Genomic DNA, 21537 nt, shown 5'->3' on the forward strand with positions numbered 1-21537 from the left:
CATTTCGTTTAAAATATTTTTAGATGATTTTATAATCACTTGCTGAGACACCATTTTATATTATAAGAGTTTGTTATTTATTAGTTTGAATAATATGTAATTAAGAATATTTCATCCACTATGAATTACAATTCAACGGAATAGTTTATATATCATTAAACTTATTAATTAAACTTATACAATTATTTTCACTTATATATTTAATTCGAAATCCAATTATTTATAAATTTAAACAAAATATTTCCTATCCTTATCGCATGGACCATCATGAGCCACATAAAGTGTTCCTCCATTTTCTTGTACACAATTAATGTATTCGGGATTTTTATAAGTTTCTCCATCACTTCCACAAACTGCTGGTCCAGGATGAAGTGAAAGTTCAAGAGTACAATCTTTTCCTTGCGAATATATCAATGAAAATTCGGTGGTTAGTACAAATATAATTGTAAATAAAGCTAAGCTTAAATTCATTTTTAAAAATTTTATTCTCTCTCTTTTCTTTGAAACACTTTAAAATTCAAAATAATTCAAAATCAAATTAAATTTTCTTATTTATTAACGTATGTATATAGGAAATTTATTTCATTTTCATGGAAATTACAATAAAAAATACGGCTGAAAGCAAAAAATTTTAATTACCATTAAATAATAAAAAGCTAAATAGCTTATTGCAATTTTCATAATAATCAAAAGACGTGAAGTGTATAAAAATTTTTAGAAAAAAAAAATTTTTACTTGATATTATTTTTAAAACCTTTATTTATTTAAATATTTATTTCATAAAAATATTCAGAAGACGCCAGAACGAGGGATCGCAATACGCAATAAATATTACTGAATTTTTTGAGAAAGCATTTTACGAATACAAACCTTGGTGTTTTCACTTGTAAATCAAGTTTTATAAAATTGATCACCTTAACCAGTTGATTACAGTGAAATTTACTATCAGTACAAAGATTTTTTAACGAGATCTCTGATCTCTTATATAATTGAAATAATTTTTAAATTATCATTTTGTGATTTGTCGTTCTAGTTGGCATACAAATCCGAGTTGGAACGAAATCATACCACAGAGGATTGTTATAATTGTATCATTCATTTGGTTTCCGTTCAATTTTTTCCCCCAAAACTATTCGGAATCGTCACAGATTCACTTTATTGTAATTTTATAAAAAAAAAATGAATAAAACAAATGAGATTGCAAGTCAAAATACATTTATATTTTTATTATTAAATACATAACAAAATTAAATACAATTATATCTTGAACTTTTACATAATTCGGTTCCAAATTTTTTTTTTTGTTTTTAATATTTTAACATGGTCCGTTTCGAACCATTGTCACAGGACTATTTCTAGCATCACAACGTAATTCATCGATATTACTATATGTTTTACCATTACTTCCACAAACTGGAGCATAATTTGCTCTTATAATACAAGGTCCTTGACAATTAACAGCAGCTGGTTGCATTAAAGCAATGACTGTTACTATAATACTTAATAAAATTGTAGTTACTTTCATTTTTTACCAAATTTTTACAAAATAATTTAATCTCTTTAAAAAACTTTTCGTTTCTAATAAACAGATCAAAATTTTAAACCATTTTATAGGGGATTTTTTTTCCATTATTTTTCTACTTTTTTTGTTTTCTTTTGATTTTCTTTTTCGTAAACAAAAAAATCAAGATGACGTATTGTTATTATTTTAGTAATTTAAAGCTTTTCCATTTAATTCAACTGATTTCAGTAATTTTATTAATGAATTTTTAATTATAATAATTATAATTACAACAAAATATTATTTAATACAAAATCTTAATTTATAAATCCTCGTACAAATATTGAGTACAAATGGGATTGAAAGTGCATTTAAATACAAAGTAATTAATTACTGAATTAGAAAAAAAAAGTAAAATTTGCTTATTGTATAGAAATTCAATATCAAAATTCCCGGAATTATAATTCATTAATTATAATTATTGATTATATTTTTGTAATTAATAAAATTCTTAAATTAAATATTGAAAATTTTTTTCAAAAGAATATATTTCATAAATACCTCACATATACATATGTACACATTAACTATATAAAATATAAAATTGAATAGTCTAATCACTTTTTAATTTTTACTATTTAAATGATTCTTCCACATTAATAATGAAGATGCATATACTTTGTGTAATTATTGCAAATACAGTAATTATCAGATATATTGTGATTATCCAAACAAAAAAAAATCATAACCAGCTCCAGGATATCAAGATGAAAAAAATTTAATTTAAACGTCAGCATAAATGGAATTAAAGTAGTCAACTCTTGCTATAATTTTCATAATTTACTTTATTATTTCCAACACATAATAATATTGCATATATTTAGGATAGCCAAAAAATTTTAAAATTGTACTAAAATAATAAAAATATGTAATTGAATTTACATACCAAAAAAAACGTAGCGAAGATCAATAAAGAAAGAAATTGAAGAGATTCACAAATCGTAGTCTGAAATAATGCTACTTGCGCATAAAATGGCCATGGTGAAGAAACATGGTGAAGCTTTATTTTAATTTGTTCTCTCTTTTGAAATTAAATTCGCTATAATTAAAATCTTAATTATTTAATCTTAAATTTTTTTTAATATTCTAAAAATAGTTCTAAATTGATTTTAAAATAATAATTACACACCCTATATAGTTTTGAAATTAAAAATCAATTTATAATTGCAATAATTTTTTCAATTATAATTATAAATAAAATATTAAAGAAGTGTAAATCAAGTTATACGAGAACATTATATACAATTCGATGTATGAAATGAAATCGATTAACAAAATATATACAAACATGTACGAACATACATAAATACAATAGGTACAATGTCAGTGCACAACAGTTTATAAGCATATATATGTTTCTCTTCATATAACTTTACCTGACTTAGAATTTAATTTTTAATATATCATAGTTATATGATGTACATTACCCTTAACGACTATAATATTTAAAAATTAATACACAGTGCATCGCATAATTATTTAGACATTGTATGTCATTAAAATACATTTTGCAATCAAAATATTTAGTGAAAATTAACTTGCAGAACTTGATGGATGACGTAATCCGTTAACTTGATGGAAATTTCTTCATACAACTGCAGAACGGATGGATGACGTAATCCATTCTGCAGTTGTGTGAAGAAATTTCCATTAAGTTAATATTATTAGTGTAATAGGCACACTACTTATTAATTTAACAACTGCACGTTGTATTTGTAAATTTAAATAATTACTGAATTTTTTACGAGTACCAGAAAATTTCTCCATAAAAAGGTTAGAAAATAGCTGTTTAAGGAGCTATATACATAATTTCTTATCGCCTTGTACACAAAAATACATTCTTTTGAAAATTCATCTTAATATATGTTCTAGAATTATAAGAATTGAGGATTATACTTTTAATCTGATTAAATATTTTGAAAATAAAATATGAACTAAATCCACCCGCGCACTACCTATGTACTTTTTATTTCATACAAAATCTTAATTTTTTTTTTAATTGTCTTGATAATATTGTAATCGCACTGTATCATAGCGTACTTATAAATGAACACAAAATATCATGTTACAAACTAGTACAAATTATTAACAACAATGTTAAAAACATTTATAAATTATTACTTTTATATTAACCTATACCTACATTACATATAAAATTTATTGTACTCACATGAAATATTAATTAGTTTCAAATAAAAAAAAAATAAATGAAAAACTGTTCAAATAAAAACTATAGGGTATACAATTACATTAAAAGTTAGAAAGCTTTTATAATTTCATTAAGTAAAAATAAATTTTAAAGTACAATAATTTTCTATTTTCATATTTAATGTGTAAATAACCTCTGTAAGGTATACAACAATAAGAAAATTTCAAAGAAACCTTAAAAAATTTCTAAAAATAACAATTAAATTATTAATTCTAAAATAGATGTATAATTACAGAAAATAATTAAAGCAAAAAATCAAATTTTATACCTTAAGGCGACTCCTAAATGACCTCATCTTTTATAATTCTAAAATTTTATAACTACACATAATAAATATAGAATTTTATTTTTTATATATTTTTAATCAAATTTTCTACAATAATAAATAACATTTAAATTTTTATAAAATAAAAACTTAGAATAACAAGATTATGAGAACGTGACAATTCTAAAATATTTCGGGCAAAATCGAAAAAGTAACAAGTAAATATGTAAGTATATAGAAAATCTAAGTTGGGATATCTGTGTTTGTAAGCATATATGTATGTTGTATGTGTATTGCATGTTTGAATAAAACTTAAACCGATTTAACACTTTTGAATTAGAAAAATATAAGATGTAGAATATATAACTCTTACATATAACTTTTTCACTGATTACAACGCTGAAAATTAGCTGTACAAATAATTTGACTATAAAATAATGTTTTAGCTTCTAATTCTAAAGAAAAATTTCTAACTCTCAAAGCGAAATTAAACCATTTGACAAGGTTTGCCAAGCGTGATATTATTCATGATTATTTTTCAAAGTATGTATATGCTGATTACAAATGTCTAAAATGGAGGCACCATGTATAATTACTCGTATCTATAAAATTTTTTTGCTTTTCCAATTCTATATTTCGTTCAATTAAGTCTACTAAATCAACAATTCAGCAAATGTCAATAATTTATACATGACATAATTTTTCCATCTGCTTATTATCAATTATTTAATAAAATTTTTGAATGAATTGCAATACTCGTATAAACAAGGTTTGATTAAAGCAATTTCCTTATAAAACTCGATTTTCCTTTTAAAGTTTCTGTTGTTTGGTCGTTCTGTAATAGGTGCGCTATAATAAAAATTATATTAATGTATGATGAGTAACGATGAGTGAAACCCATTGGTATGGAATAAACTTTTTGAAGAAAAAGCTCATTTGAAATAATAACGAACAATTAAAGAATTTAATAAATTTAAAATCTTGTAAAGTTTTCACAAGTAGCACATCAATTATTTTAAATTTCTTATCAAAAGCAACATTTTGAGGTAACTGAATTTCACTTACAGTTCGAAGCAAAGCTTTATTCCAAAATGTCAATACAACTCCAATTAGGTTCTTGACTTTACTATTATATAGCAAAAATACACAATATATTATAATTAAATATTTTTTACTCTTATTACATACATTATATACAAAAGAAAGGGTTATTTACCCATGCACAAAATTGTTGATAAAAAATAAAACTAAAATAGAATAAAATATGAAAAATCTTATACAGATAAATATAAAATAACAAAATATAAAACAGCTGTTACCATTAATTTTATAATATGGTACTGCGCAAAAGACCTGCGTTTATCAATGTATTTTAGGAATGTAAAAATTTGTATGTTTGTATGTATAATCAATTCAAATACAAAATTGTATATCTAATGTGTAAAAAGAAGCTTTTCATATACGAATAATGTCTTCATTTTATTCGTATATTATTTTCTATCAGTATATCTAAAATATACTGATAAACTATAACTCAGTAATAGTAACGCTATAGTAATGCATAATAATATGTAATACGGAAAGAAGTATCGACCCTATAATAAATACAAACAATAATCATAATTCGCGTAAACAGTATACAGGTACAAACAATATAATACAAATTTGACCCTCTAAGTTCTCAATATAATTTTATTCAATTTTTATGTTTACAATTTAATTTCACTTATATTTTATTCATTATGGCGTTCCCAAGATTATAAACAAAAACTAATGAAATTGTAACAATTTTAACAAATTAGTACCTATAACAGTTTACAAATTTATGACTTACCTCACTTTTCAATTCTTAATTGAGACTTTAAAACATTTTTTATTTCAAATTTCTACCTTTTCTGGAACAAAAAAAATATAAGTAAAGAAATGTAAGAAAAAATTTTGGGAAATTTTCTTTAAAACGGGAATTTTTTTTTTTGGGAATTTATTTCTTTGGGAAATTTTTGGGATTTTTTTTTTTTAAATTCAATTCTAAAATAAATGTTATTCATTTTAAATTCCCTACACCATTTTCACAATTATATTTAATTATAGATTAATTAAACAGACTTTTTTTATTTAAAAGCAGATCCAAAAGGCATTGATTTTGCAACATCTTTTTATTAAGCAAATAGTTAAAACGCAAAACTTTTTATATCGAATATTCCTTTCGTATTATAATTATTAAAGAGCCGTCTTTTCGCATTCAAATATGAGGGGCTCAGAAGCAGAGTGGCGTAAGCCACAATGTGGGTTATGTCACTTTGCTTTTGAAAAATCCGAAAATTTTTGCAAAATCAGAAAATTTTTACAAAAGCAAAAGTACTTTTGTGAAAAATAAATAGGAAAAAAGCTATTTCAAAACTGGAAACTAATATTACTGATTTAAGAAGGTGTACATAACCCATTGCAGCAAAAAAAAATTTTTTTTTTATTTGTGGCTTACGCCACTCTGCTTCTGATACCCTCATATAAGGTTTTATAATTCTCTCAATTTTACATATTTTTGAATGAAGTTGTAAATCTCTACGAATGACATTTAAATTATTCGCTTCGGGAAAACGAATTTTACATAACCTGATCCACAAAGGGTATAGTAACGGAAACCGGTCAAATTTTCCTATGGAAAACCGAAAAACTACATAAAGCTTAAATATTATTAATATTTATTCTATTTCAAGTTTTCCCAACTCTATTTGACAATTACTATCATCTCTCATATCGTTTTCAGCACATAATCTCAAAATAAACTTATATATAACCGCCGATATTAATTAACATTTTAATACATAACGGTTTCTACTTAACATACACATTTATACAACAAAAAAGAACAAAACAAAACAAAGTTAAAATACGTATAGAAGGTAAAAAATTTTCTTATCATAATTTTACATGCTTTTCATTTTGTTTTCCTTTTTTTCTTTAACTGTACTCTTTATGTGTTTAAGTGGTGTTGTAAGGAATTGTAAGCTTTTTTAAATACAATATTTTTGTATGTGTTGATGTGTTTGTATTAGATTTGTACTACCAGAAACATTTTATTAAATAAAAGTTTTGTGTTTTGTCCCGGCAACCGTAACAACCAGACAGCTTTTCTTCAAAAAAAAAATTTACATTTAAATTAGAAGCGGAAAACAAAAAAAAACAACAAAAAGTAAAAATAAATAAAAAAAAATTTTTCTTTTTATTTTCTTTGATAAAAATTTGAGAGTGGAAAAATAAAATTTTATAAAAATATTTTTTTTTTTAATATTTTAGAAAATTTTTTTAAAAATTTTTCAATTCGTCTTTTGCTTACTGATTGGATGTGAAAGTATTTTAAGTGATTTATGTGGTACATACGCGCAAACATACATACAAAGGATGTGTAAAAATTCGAAATAAATTTTTTACAAATAAATTTAAAAAAAAAAATTCGAAAAATATTTTTGAAATTGAATTTTTAATTAAAAAATCAACTCAATTAATTAATTATTTTAATTTTTGTTTTGTTATAAACTGAAAATAAAATTGTTAATGTGATTGAGCCGGAAAAGAAAATTTAAGAAATTAAAGATTTTTGTTTTTCTTTTAACAAGTGGAAACAACTTGGTTTTTTCCATTTTCCATCTAACTTAAAAAATAAACAAAAAAAAAATTTATGGAGAAGGAAACTCATTTTAGGAGTTTTCATATATAGAGTGCGGTCTTAACCATTTAAATTTAATGTAATTATTTTTTACTCATTTTTCCAAGAAAAAATGAATTTTTTTTTTCTTATTTTTTTCCTGTTATCAGATTATTGTGTATCTATTATAAAATATCCTTTTTATACATTATAATGATGTACACACATTTACACTCAATTATATTAAATTGCGCACACATTCATTCATATACAATGTGTATTTGAAATACGGAACTTTTTCTTTATTATATACGCTTTTTTATGTTTCTGTGATATGCATATATATATATGTGTGTGTAAGTGTAAGTTTATGAACGTACACTTTATAAAGAGTTCATTCATAATTTTTGTGTTTTGATTTTTTTTTTTCATTTTTTAATTCTCATTTTTATCATTCTCATTAAAAAAATTTTTTTACAACAAACATTTTAAATTTAATTATTTTTTTTTGTTGTTTGTTTTGGTATTAAAATTTAATTTATGTGAAATTAAAGAATAAAGGATATTTTATCAGGATATTTAAAAGTTAAAAGAAATTGGATTTTATATATTGAAAAACTTAATAATTATATAAAATATTGTGATGATATATATATATATATATGTATATATATTACGTGTGTGGTGAAAAAGTTTTGATTATATTTAAAGAATTTTAATTTAATTATAATTTGGAAAATATTTAAAATTAGTGATAATAAAATGAGTATAATATGCAGAATATATAAAAATTCTTTGATTTTTTAACAATTTTTAAATAAGTGAATTTTAAAGCATATTTGAATTTTTATATAATTTCGCAGCTTCTTGCCAAAAAATTCAAAGAGAGAAAGAAACAATTTACATATTATGTACAAGAAAACGATTTTAAATGATGTTTCAACACATTGAACAGTTGTAATTATCGGATTTGACATTCTTAACATAATAATTAAATTTTATATTTAATAAGACAGGGTTACAACAGTTTTGAATTATTTATACATACAAGAATTTGACAAGAATTCTGAAAATTATAGTGTATAGATATATTAAATACGATTTAAAAAATCTAAACTATAATTGCTATATAAGATTCTATTATGTCAAATTGTCATATAAGCAATGACAACATTAAATAAAAAAAGAAAGCAAAGATGAAAAATGAAATTCCAAATTTTTTTTTTATGATAAAAATACATTAAATTGATTTAAATATATTTGCTATACATAGGTATTTATTACCTATATAAAGTATGTATTCATTAGTTCTTATATTCTATATAATTTTATATTGTATAAATAAAAAAAAAGCACATGAATAGAATAAGAATAAGTAGAATACTCTTTAATTTTTATATAACTATATATACTGTGCGCACTATATGCGTAAGAATATTTGGTATTGTGTTATATTGCTGTTTTGCTCTCATATACTATGTAAATTCATATGTACATACTCGTATATAAGTATATAAAATGGATAAAAATATGTTTGATTACTAAATTCGTAATGTAATCATTAGAGTATTCGAAAAAAAAACTATCTTTTGAAATAAAAATAGTAAGGTCTGCTTTGCATAGTTATTATAAAGAGTTACGTAATTCAGTCGGTAAGAGAGAAAAGCGGCACCCTAAACGCTGCCATCATGCATTTGGCCAAGAAAAAGCTTGTCGAAATCCTTTTACGAGACATTTTCTCTCCATTAGTTAATAACAAAATGACATGATGTTCTGAGCGCTGCGATTTTCCAATTGGGTAATAAGATGGTAATCGGCATCCTTTCTTTAAGTCCCTTATAGAATTTCGACACATATTCCACGGTCGGCTCTAAGAATTCCTTTAATTGCACAATGCACAATTTTTTTGCCATTTTGCTTAATAAACTGTGTTCCATTAAAATATCAACCGCAGTAATTAAATCTACTCCACTTAATGCCAGCAAACCATATGTTTCGTTTCTCTTCGGCTACAATTATTTGGTCATCAGGCAAGTCTGTGTCCCATCCCCATTCCTATTGATCTTGAACTTTCACAATGGTAGAAACAGTGAATTGTTCAGTCCATTATTGTGATAATGACTTATGACGTTAAAGACAAATTCGTGAGTCAAGTTAACAGAAATTGCTAACATGAATTTATTACATGTAGTCATACAGCTATAAAGCAAGTCATATGAAGTCTCTTCCTTATGGTGACCATTATAACATTTCAATCATTATAATGAAAGATGTAGGAAATTGTGTTACCATATTTGTGTATTTAAATTTATATAAAAAAATCGCATAAAATAATTGTCGGAAATTGATTTAAACCACTTTTCATAGTAACGCTTTAATTTTCATAAATTTTAAAATAATAATACTTTTATATTTAAGTACTATAAATGATTTCTGAAAATGATAGAGTACCAGATTATTTAACAAGACATATCAACTACACCGTATACATTTTATGTGCTTGTTTCAAAAGCTATGATTTAATAACTAAATTGATATATTGCAGAAGAGAAAATCGTTTAAATAAAAATTTAATTCAGTCTTATATCTGATCTTCAAGTGGTCGTGTCTCTTAATTCAAACGTCAAATATAACAACACCATTCTTTATTTATTTTATTATTATTTACGCAGTAATTTAATTCAATGAAAATACATGTACCTTTACATGTATGTTTTAATATTGTGAAAATAAAATTGTAATTTAAGAAAAGGAAATAAAAATAAATTTGTGTCATTAAAAAAAAAAAATATTTTTTCACAAATTTGCAAACTAAAAAACTAAGGATATCAGTTTTATTCTTTAAAAATTTTTGTTTATAAAAAAACTTAATAAAACCGTTAACTAAAAATATGTATATAAGTGTATTATGAAATTATAAATAATTGTAATAAAATTTTAATTATTTATTAATCAAAAAATGTTCAAAACTTTTTGTCTTAAAAAAAAAGAAATCTAAAATTAAAATATTAAAATTCCGTATTACTTGAAAATTCTTCTATTTTTAATTTAATTAATTAATAAATTTTATCCACAGTTTATACCTAATACAATTTGATAAAAAAATAAAATGTAATCAAACATCGCATTATAAATAAGTCGCGCCCCTATCAGGAAAAATAATCAACTTTCTCAGATATAAGGTATGATAGATAGACTTTTAGAAACTGTTTACACATTTGCTACATGTTTTCGAATATTCTGGTTAAATTGTTACACTTTTTTTGAATTTACTTTATGAAACAGAATTAATTTGATTAGTCAAATAGTTTTAAATGTCATTTTATTTCGGTCATTTACGAAAATATTATAAGAATATTAAAAAAAACCCTATATTGAAGTTCCTATATTAAAGTTCTGTTAATAAACACATAAACAATCTACGATATAATGGAGAAATTTCACAAAATGGAGACTAAAATAACAAAATTAAATGGAAAATTCACTATCAAATAAAAAATAATCATTGAAATTTCTATTCTTCAATAAAACAATATTAATACTATTAAGTTAATTTAAAAGAATGCAACATTAAATTAATAAATAATAGCAATTAATTTAAATATTAAAAAAGAAAAAAGACATAAATAATTTTTCTTTCAAATATAAAAATTAAAATTCATAATAAAAATAAAATCAAAATGCAAATTATTTTATTTATACAATGAAAAAATAAAATTAACGTAGAATAGTCACCATCTTTTCCCTTCCTTATATAAGCTCATTATACCTAATTTTGTTATCTATTTTATGTCACAATGTACAAATCAGTTTGTTATTTCTATTCCTTCACAATAGTATTTCAAAAAACCGTTAGATAGCGCAGTTTCCGCAACTAAAAATAACATTATGTTTTTCTTGTTCTATGAGTCTTTCTAATTTATTAAATTTGAAAAAAAAAACGAGAAAAAGTAGAGTTGACCGTGTCAACTCTGTGATACCCGTACGAATTTGTTATTCAATGAACGAATAAATATGCCATAGCTGACTATGAGAAAACTATGACTTTTGAGTTGTCGCATTACCATATCAATTTATGAAAAATTTCAGTGCTACCAGAAAGAGCCAAGCAATTTCAACGACTTTTATCAAACACATTGACCCTACTAAGATATTTGCTTGTGTGAAATTTCAATATCACAGCTTTTATAGTTTTTGAGATATACCCAAAAAATTTTTGAAGTTGTATGGCAGCTACCGGAACCAGCACCCCGATCATATCTAATTTAAATAGAGTTCTGACATTTACTATACTAAATCATTTGTGAAAATTTGGTGAACTTAGCTTAATTAGTTTCTGAGTTGTCGTTGGGACGGACGGACGGACGGACAGACAAAGCCAAATCGATTTAAAATTCGACGCTGATAAGACACATACACTTAAGTTTATATATCAGACCATTATTTTATAGCGTTACAAACGGTAAGGCAAATTTAGTATACCCTTCGAACAGACGTTCGTACGGATATAAAAATTTATACACAAACATGCACGTATAATACATATGAGTATGTTAATGTTTGTATGTAGCTCTTTATTCAAAATTAATTGAAATAGAATAAAATAACTATGAACAAATATATTTTTCTAACTTGTAATCATTGTCATTCGTAACGTAACAGTAATTTACAAAAATCTAAGTATAAAAACAAAATTTCTCTACAAAATTCCTTAATCAATATAATGAATTCAGATAAAACTAACCCTTTTTTTAAAATGAAGAACGTTTTGCTTACAATCTTTGCATAAACCCATATATTTAGATATCTATAGCTTATATATTTTAGTGTTTTGAGGATATAAAAAATCTCTTGCGGATATAAAACAGCCTCAAAGCTATCAGGGATATCTATACAACGTATTTTTTTTACTTTTATAATAAAATAATTTGTTTTTATCTTAATTCGCTCCTAGGCGCTCCATATAGGGCTGGTGCATGATATTGTAGATAACCATGAACCAGTTTCTTACGTCATTGAGTAATACAAATAATTGCCTTTCTAATACCGCAATAATTTAATTGTTTATTGCTATAAAATATCGGAAAATTATATAAGCATTTGCTTACTTACTAGTGACGTATAGCAAACTATTTTCCAAACAAAAATTATTTTTTGGGAATTAATTTTCAAACTTAGTTTTCACTTTTTAGTACATTTAAGAAAAAAATTTTTAACAATTTTGCGGAAATTTTATATTCGATTTTTGACATAATTTAACTGCATACACAAGCTATAATCTTAAAGTTACGTACAGAAAAAAAAAAATAATATTCTTTATCAATTACGTCACATTCCAGAATTTTATACCCTATACTATTAAAAAAAATTATTTGAATTAATTTTACGGAAAAACGGCTGGAACCATTTTTTTTTGTCCGCATGTCAATACTGGGGTGCATCGATACATTGTACTCTTTGTTGTTTAGATATCTATCCGCAGAACATATCACCAAACGGAAAATTTAACCCGGGAGCGTTATTTTCCATATCGGGGTCTTCTGAACATTATACCCAATTCTTTCTGCGCTGCACTGCTAAAATGTATTTCACAAGCATATTACATTTATGCATGTTACCAAAATATATTGTGGTGGCATGGTTTCTTCTTTACTTCGCAATCATTTAGTTTAACTTTACCTAAAAAGCTAAATAATGTGGAAATATAAACTTTTTGTTTCTCTAGAGAATCGGCACCTTTCTCACCACGACTCATGGGATCATTTGTAGTTTTTGGCCCCAACTACGTGAACTCTATTTCTAAGCCCAAGACGGATTTAAGTATCAAACGGATCACCGTCTCACATCCGCATAGTACAAGAGAAAATTAAAATAAAAAAAATAAGTGGTCTGCCGTCTTATTCTTCTGTAGGCGGAGACGGTCCAACCCCTCTCCACCTGTTATTATACTCGGCAAAAATATCAATATTAAAAAGTATTATTAACTCTCGGCCCAAATATCAATGTTAAACAGTCAATTGGGATGAAATAGACAAATGTTTTTAGCAATATAACGTTAAATTTTATAATTTAACTAATTTATGAATTTTCAAGTTAACTTTATATTTATAATGAGTAACGGTATTTACAAAAACTTTTATATCAATAAATTTCATGTAATGTAGGGTATAAATCATAAATGATAAAAACCGACCATAACGTTTTCACTTATTCTTAAATTGAATTTTATTTTTAATTTTCAAAATAAAGACATTACATTCAATTTCTCTTTTTTCTGAATTAATTGAATTTCCTGTATAAAGCTTTGTTCTCTAATAGTATGTTATTTTGATTATTTTATATAGAATGTGTTGCATTTTTGTTCATTTTTTATTATTCTCTGAATGATGGCCGTGTGTGTGTTTATATATAAATTTTATTAAATATAAGAATCAAAGCATATCAAACCACTTGACCACCATTTCAACCCGGCATTTATAGTTTTTCATATTCTTGTTTTTTTTTTTGGTTTTGGTGTTTTTTTTCTCAATTTACTTTTCCTTGTATTAATAAAAAAAATTTAATATTTAGAAAGTTTTACGATTTTTGTTTTTGCTAACTTAAATAAAAAGTGTATCTAAGACCTATTCCAGACATACTAGGAATAGAATAAAGATGAATTTGATTATTAAGTGACATACATACATATTTTATGGTACTGTCAGGTTTTATGACATATTTCTAATAAGAAATAACCCTATTGCATCGTATCCTTAGTTTTCAATTATTTAATATAATAAGTAGGCAAAATTGAGGTATGTTGCCATTGCTTAGAGTTTAGACAGAAAGTTAAGATTGCAGAGCATTTTATTTTGTGCTCGCGTTGTCTATGTGGTCTGCTCAAGATTGAGATACTGCGGAGAAGATCGTTGCTTCTAAGATTCGATCATATTCCATTGAAGATCTAACAAAGCGTTATATTTAGATTCAGGTGGGGTTTGAATAAGCATTTGAATTACGAAGAACCAAACGTTTTTATAACTGTATATTGGACATGAAGGTTATTCACTTAATTTACATTTGAATTCTGCTATGTACGTAAACCTAATATTCTTCACAAATAACTTGTCGAAATAGACGTGTTTATTATATTCTTTAAATTGTAGGTACAGTAATAGAGCTTGTGGTTCGATTCTGCCTGTGAAACCGGCTATCTATAGTAGGAAATTTTAACTGAATGTAAGACGCACGGATGGTCATAAACACCTAAAACTATTCAAAGTGACTAAACATTAGTTTTGCTCTATCGTGCATTTTTGTCTACATTCCGTGAAGGAAGACACGGAAATTCTTTTAGTTTTTTAGGGTAAATCGAGAGCTCTCATCGGCTTCAATCTTTTTGTCCTAATCCTCTCTCCCATAAGTCGAGAGGCTTCAATATTAACATGCTGTTCAAAACATGCCCTATGTTTCATGGCACAGTTCCCTATTTCTTCACTTGTCTAGGGGACACCCAAACCGAAATAAAACTTTCTACTTCAGGATCTAGTTGACCTCTTATTTGCAGTTCAACATTAAAATACATATGTATTCCTAGTGACACCATATTTGAAATCTACCTAATCTGTGGTTCTGTTGACTTAACTGGGTCCTTTCCATTTGTTACCTACTCTCTCACTAAGGGTTAATATGACTGCAGAGTCAAACCTTTTAGATACAAAAAGTTAATAAGACCCAGGTTTTTGTTGTTATCAGTAGATCAATAAGTCGGACTGCGAGTAAAATGATAGTAACATCTCCTGAATAGCTACCTTAAATCCCTACTCCGATTGATATATGTTTTGATAATTTCTAAAAGCCCTTTCAATGAGACGTAATTTACAATCGAATAACTTCAAATGTTCAAAATTAGTTGGGTTATTATATAAATGTGTATGCAAAAGTGCGTTAAAGGTAATTGGGATAACACTATATATGATTTAAAATATGATTATTTTAAAATTATGGGCAGGCACATTTTTTTATTTCTGCTTTACATTTTTTTACAGTTACATTTTTTCTTATTATTTCTCCCAGCTACCTGATAATAGGAATTTTTTTCCAAAAGTAAACTCGATAAAATTTTACTTTTTATAAATCTCTTCATATGGGTTTAGTCTGATTATGTTGGTACCATATAAAAAATATTTTTACACAACTATTGCGTAATCTGTAAATCAAATGATAAAATTTACTACATTTTTTCGTTTACGCAACCCATAATATTACAAAATAAACGTTAGCATTCCATTCCAAATATGTGTGCATTATCAGAATGCATCAATCAACAAGTAATATAGTAGATTGAATCACCATCTATATAATATTATTTACGATTAAAACCACACTCTAGTTATTCACATAAACTTTTAAAACCACTTAAGCTTTAAGTGAGTGTTTTTTTTTTTTAAGAAACGAGTGTTGCTACTCGTATTACGTATGGCTATAACTAACATTTTCATTATAAATATTTTTAACCTTATAAAATAATAAATATTCACCCGCCAAAAGGTGATTCAACATTTCAAAGCTTGCATATATTATTATTGTTATACAATAATTTGTTGCTTTTGTCTATCTATAGCTGTTATATTATTATTATTATTTTAATACAATATTTATATTATTATTATTTTTTCTATTTTTAGTACAATTATTCAGAATAAAGTGTGATGTAAATAAATTATTTACTGAAGGAGGAATACAAAAACAAAACAAAAAAATATCATTACTTTTTAATTGTCTTAAAAAGATTGTCAATTTAATTTAGTGTTAGAAAATCTGAATGAGTTTAAACAGTATAACAATTAAATTAAAATTATACAAAATTTAATTTAAAAAAAAATTTTTTTTGTATGTTGAACTAAAAAATCATAAGAATCTATTATAATTATTGAAATTTAATTTATGAATTTTAATAAAACTGATATAAAAACATTTTAATAATGATTTTATCAAGCCGACGTAAAATGTTTTCAAATAATAGAATGTCATTTTTAATTTTAATGGCATTTTTTATATGTTTACAACTTTCAAACCGCAGACAATTTGTTAGCGGTGATGAAGAAGTTGCTAGTGATTTAAGTGTATTACCAATACAAGTTGATCCGAATTTTAAAAATTTTAAATATATTGGTAATAAAATAATACCAGATGTATCAACTATAATGAAAATAAATGAACCTCATTTAAATTATTTAAAAGAGTTTTTGAAAGGTATCGGTTTAGCTGATTTAGAATATGAAGGATATCAGATTGTCAAAGGTAAGAATTTTTTTATGTTTTAATTAAATTCAAATACTCGTATATACATATGTAAACATAGTTAGCCGGTAGAATTTTAATAATAAACTATTCAAATCATATTAGTTTAATAAACTCTAAGCATGAAATGTAATGGTGATCCTTAGCACGCGATATACTCTATTAGGCAACCAACATATCACGTTAATAAACAGGTGTAGTTTGGGTATGAAGCGACTCTACGATATACGTTAGCTGTTACTTTTGAACGTCTAACGTTTATATAAAATGAAAAAAAATAATGGAATTTTTTTTTAGCTCTAATTACCACAATTTACGCTTGCAGCGCTTTACCGTGCAGTGATTTGGGATTAAACAAGTAAAATATTCGTATGTGTTTATGAATAACTTTTTCTTTTTGACATTTGACAGAATTTTATTTAATACCTAATCGTCCACGACATTCGGTGGAGCCAGTTTTCAACAATTATTTAATTAAACTGCAATAATATTCAAGCTACAGTTTTCAAATTTAATACATACATACATACTTTATAAACAAACCTCTTCTATACTCAACTTCTTCTATAAAAATAATACTAGAGTCGCATTAAAAATAATACTAGATAAGCTATGCATTTAGCAAGTAATTTAAAAATAATTGCAACATTACTATATATTATGTACATGTTTATTTTTTTTTTTTGCAGATGTTCCGTTTACTATAATTGTTCCAAAAATCGATGTCGCAAGTATAGAAAAAACACGATTAAAAGATTTAGCTTTAGAGCATTTAATCCCAGGCATTGCATTTGGTGAATTTAATACGGATGAATTGTATGGTAATATGCATGGACATAAAATTCAATTTAATCATGTCGACTTAAGATGGACACTAAATGGTTTAAAAGTAATACAAAAAATTAAATTTAATGAAAATTTAACAGTAATATTTGTTGATGGAATTCTTGCCGATAAAAAATCAGCATTTTCAAAGAGAAATATTCAAGAACATAATAGGTAAGCTTTCTGCGTATATTTTCTTTGAACAAATTCTATTTCAACATTTTTACATATACTTAAAAAATTTCCAAACTACTATTAGCAAATTCAACAATTTGCTAAAAAATAAAATGCTAAAATATACGTGTTATGTAAAGATTTTTATATAATTAAGATTATTTTTTGTATTTTTCTATAATCAATAAAGCTACAATGAGCCGCAAAGACTAGAAATGAAAAATACAACAACTAAAAATGATGTAGCAACAAATAAAGATTCGACGAAATCAAGTCCACTGATGGCATTTTTATCAAGTATGAAATCAGGAACAAAAGTTTTTCAACATTTTCTTTTAAAAAGTAATTTAACACAAGTAATGGACAATAACCGCTTTACAATATTAATACCAGCTGATAGTGCATTTCAACGATGGCATCCAATAGATTGGGGCTTTTATCCATTTAGTGTACAAGAATTTACAGAAAATATTTTACGAAATCATTTTATACCATCATCAGCAGTAACTCCAACAATACCAATGAAAATTTTAACATCAAGAGAAATAGGATCAGAAACGGAACCTATTTTACATAATCCATTGAAAATGTCGGATATAAAAAATAATGATAAAATTTTATTGAAAACTTTAGGTGGTGAAACCGTTGTATTTAGAAATAATCGTAAGTCTTAGTTGTACTAGTTTGTCATTAAAATTTTAACAAGTAGTAAAACTTGATTTTTCTTTTAATTTAGCATTTCCATCTGTTAATAATGTAACAATACTGAGTGATTACACACTACCTAATGGAAATCAAATATTTATTATATCAGAAGTTTTATTTGTATCCGAAGCTGTAGTCTCTAAACTACATCAGGTACGAACGTTAATAATTAATATATGTATATGAACTTAAATTATTAAATCTATAATATTTTAGATGCATAAAGATAAAGAAACTCCACCATTATTAGCATTTCCATGGTTTGGGGCACAATTCTTATCACATTCATTCTTGGCACTTGAAAGAGATTCAAGATTTACACAAATAACAAGGTATATTACTAGCAATTCCAAAAGTATCTGCGAAAACATCTTTTTAAATTTTTAAAAATTTTAGATATTTAAATAATGCTGAAATAGCACCTTATGTTTCTGGAGCAAATTACACTTTTTTTGTGCCGGAAGATAGAGCTTTTATAAAAAATGGATTCAATAATATACCAGATGAAGTTCTGGTTAGTTTTTAAATTATAAATTTTACCCAATTACAAAATTATTATTATATTATTTTTAATTAAACCTTTTTTTTTTAAATTAAATATGTATTTTTAGGCATCACAAAAAGGTGTAAAAATGCTATTAAATCATTTTATTAAAGGACGTTTATATGAACGTGATTTAAAAGATGATGAAGTATTTGAAACAATCGGTGGTGGTTTAATTAAAGTACAACGAAAAGCTGGAAATAATGTTACTGTTAATATGGCTAAAATTATAGAAAGTGAAGTTTTTGTTTACAATTTAGGTACAATGTTTTACATTGATGACATATTATATGCTGAAATGTTAAGAAATTATGATTCAACAATATCATCTAAAACACCATCAGTATCAACTGTAATTCCATCATTATCATCTCCATCAATATCAACTACAGCATCATCAATAATAAATAATAATAAAGATGGTACAAATAGTGTTACATCAAATAATTTTAATATATTCTCACCAACAAATATACCAACAACATCAGCTGAAGTTGAAATAGTACCAAGTGAACTTATAACAGAAAATACTGCAACTGAAAGTGATATATTATTAAATAATGGTAAAGGACGTATTCCAATTGATCCCATATCAATAGAAGATGAATTAGATGAGGATGAAATAATAACACCAAAAGCATTACCAGTTAGATTAACACCAAAAAAATGAAATATTATCATGGCATTATTATTTATAAATCAATAAAATAAATTTGTGTTTAGGTTTTATATAATATAGTATTGAAAAAATATTTTAATATTAATTCATTTTTTAATTATATTTTTTATTTTAAAGTATACTTTTAAAGAAAATAACTAATTTTTTTTTTTTCACTTTACGTACATATAATCAGAATTGTATAAATGAATTTAATTAGAATTTTTTTTATATTCTATAATAATTATAATTGTATTGATTATATTGTTGCATTACTTATTAAATGTTTTGTATTTGTTGAAATTCTGTCGAAAACACTATAAAAAATGTTATTATTTAATCTAGTATTCTCAAGTGTATTAAATGTATTAAAATATTTAAAGGTTACCATAGCTTATTTAATGTTTTGTGTAATGCACAGTAAAATGTCGCGTTTATAACAAATTATTAATTCAATAATCATTGTCAAAAAAAAAAATATTAAATGTTTATTTTCTATCATTTTATTTCACTTTACAAACCTTCATCTTGAAATTCTTAAAAAGTATACTCGTAAATTAAATTATGTTATTCATAATAAACTATTTTTTGTAGGTACATATTGTAGATAACAGTCTTTATTTAGTGAATGCTATTGCATATTTATAGTTATATATTTATATGTAACAATAATTATATACTTTAAATTAAAACTCTACAAATAATTTTTATGAATTTTGTTAAAATATATTTTTTAATTGTGATATTTTCAAAAAAAAAAAAAAAAAGAAATCAAAATTAGAAAATAATAAAAAAAAATAGTAGAACAAATTAGTGAAAATTTGTCAAATTAAAAAATTATTATAATATGGTTAAAAGAATAATGCGCATTGTTGTACATATTATATAATTGTAAAGTTAATTAAAATTTTCCTATTTACATATATATAAAAATATTATTAATGAAATTTAAATAATTTTGTGTACATTAATTTGTTAAAAATCTGGTCACATAATTTTAACACCCTTATTGTTTATCAAAATAAATGCTATATAAAATATAAGTTGTTAGCCCCATGTTGGGTGCCAGTTATTAAACTGCGATTAATTTGATTTAAAAAAAATGCAATTATTTTTATTTAATACGAGTTCTTAAACTGCGCTACAAATTTAATTTAATTACAGTAAATTAAGAAGATATATATATATATATATATATATATATATATAATATAAAAATAAAGATATAATATTATTTTAAATTATATTCGGAATTTTAATTTAATTCAAAACATTTTATTTGTACAAATAATGAGAACTTTTATAATTATTATATTCTAATTTTAATTATTATATTTTTTTTTCAATTTTATTAAAACTCTTACCTAGTACCTGAGATGTTAAATTTTCAAATCATATGAATATCAATACGACTCAGAAGAAGCATAATACTTTAAAGGTTTTGTCCATTGAAATTAAAAAAAAAATATTTTGCTTCTACTCATCCTATTTAATACTAAAATAGAACAACAACTATTATCCAAATGCATAAATAATTATGACCAGAATTCTTTTATAATTTCAGTATTTTTATGTACACAAATTAATTTATAAAATATCAAAAAAACTTGAAATGCGATTTTATTTAAATACTACAAAATCTTTTAAATTTTTATGAGTAAACTTTTT

The 21537-nt window shown here is 24.3% G+C and overlaps 2 protein-coding genes across 5 annotated transcripts; one reads left to right on the forward strand and one right to left on the reverse strand.

Moving 5' to 3' along the window:
* Positions 1 to 228: 228 nt before the first annotated feature.
* On the reverse strand, positions 229 to 1474 carry LOC129608855 (serine protease inhibitor dipetalogastin-like). The gene is made up of 2 exons (XM_055520610.1): positions 1321 to 1474; positions 229 to 455 (listed from the first exon to the last, which is right to left on the reverse strand). The coding sequence occupies exons 1-2, from the start codon at positions 1472 to 1474 to the stop codon at positions 229 to 231; spliced, it is 381 nt and encodes a 126-aa protein (XP_055376585.1).
* Positions 1475 to 4165: 2691 nt separating this feature from the next.
* On the forward strand, positions 4166 to 20910 carry LOC129608849 (uncharacterized). Of its 4 annotated transcripts, none has more exons than XM_055520603.1 (9): positions 10347 to 10607; positions 10758 to 10863; positions 16348 to 16963; positions 17653 to 17962; positions 18153 to 18625; positions 18699 to 18820; positions 18884 to 18999; positions 19064 to 19181; positions 19279 to 20910. In XM_055520603.1, the coding sequence occupies exons 3-9, from the start codon at positions 16645 to 16647 to the stop codon at positions 19879 to 19881; spliced, it is 2061 nt and encodes a 686-aa protein (XP_055376578.1). In that variant the 5' UTR covers positions 10347 to 10607; positions 10758 to 10863; positions 16348 to 16644; the 3' UTR covers positions 19882 to 20910. The 4 variants fall into 4 exon arrangements, with proteins under 4 accessions (XP_055376581.1, XP_055376580.1, XP_055376578.1 ...); XM_055520604.1 differs by having other exon boundaries at positions 10374 to 10389; XM_055520606.1 differs by lacking the exons at positions 10347 to 10607; positions 10758 to 10863 and adding an exon at positions 4166 to 4261.
* Positions 20911 to 21537: the final 627 nt, after the last annotated feature.

This window comes from Condylostylus longicornis, unplaced genomic scaffold (assembly GCF_029603195.1).
Source record: "Condylostylus longicornis isolate FDR11 unplaced genomic scaffold, ASM2960319v2 ptg000037l, whole genome shotgun sequence".
Classification (NCBI taxonomy): domain Eukaryota; kingdom Metazoa; phylum Arthropoda; class Insecta; order Diptera; family Dolichopodidae; genus Condylostylus; species Condylostylus longicornis.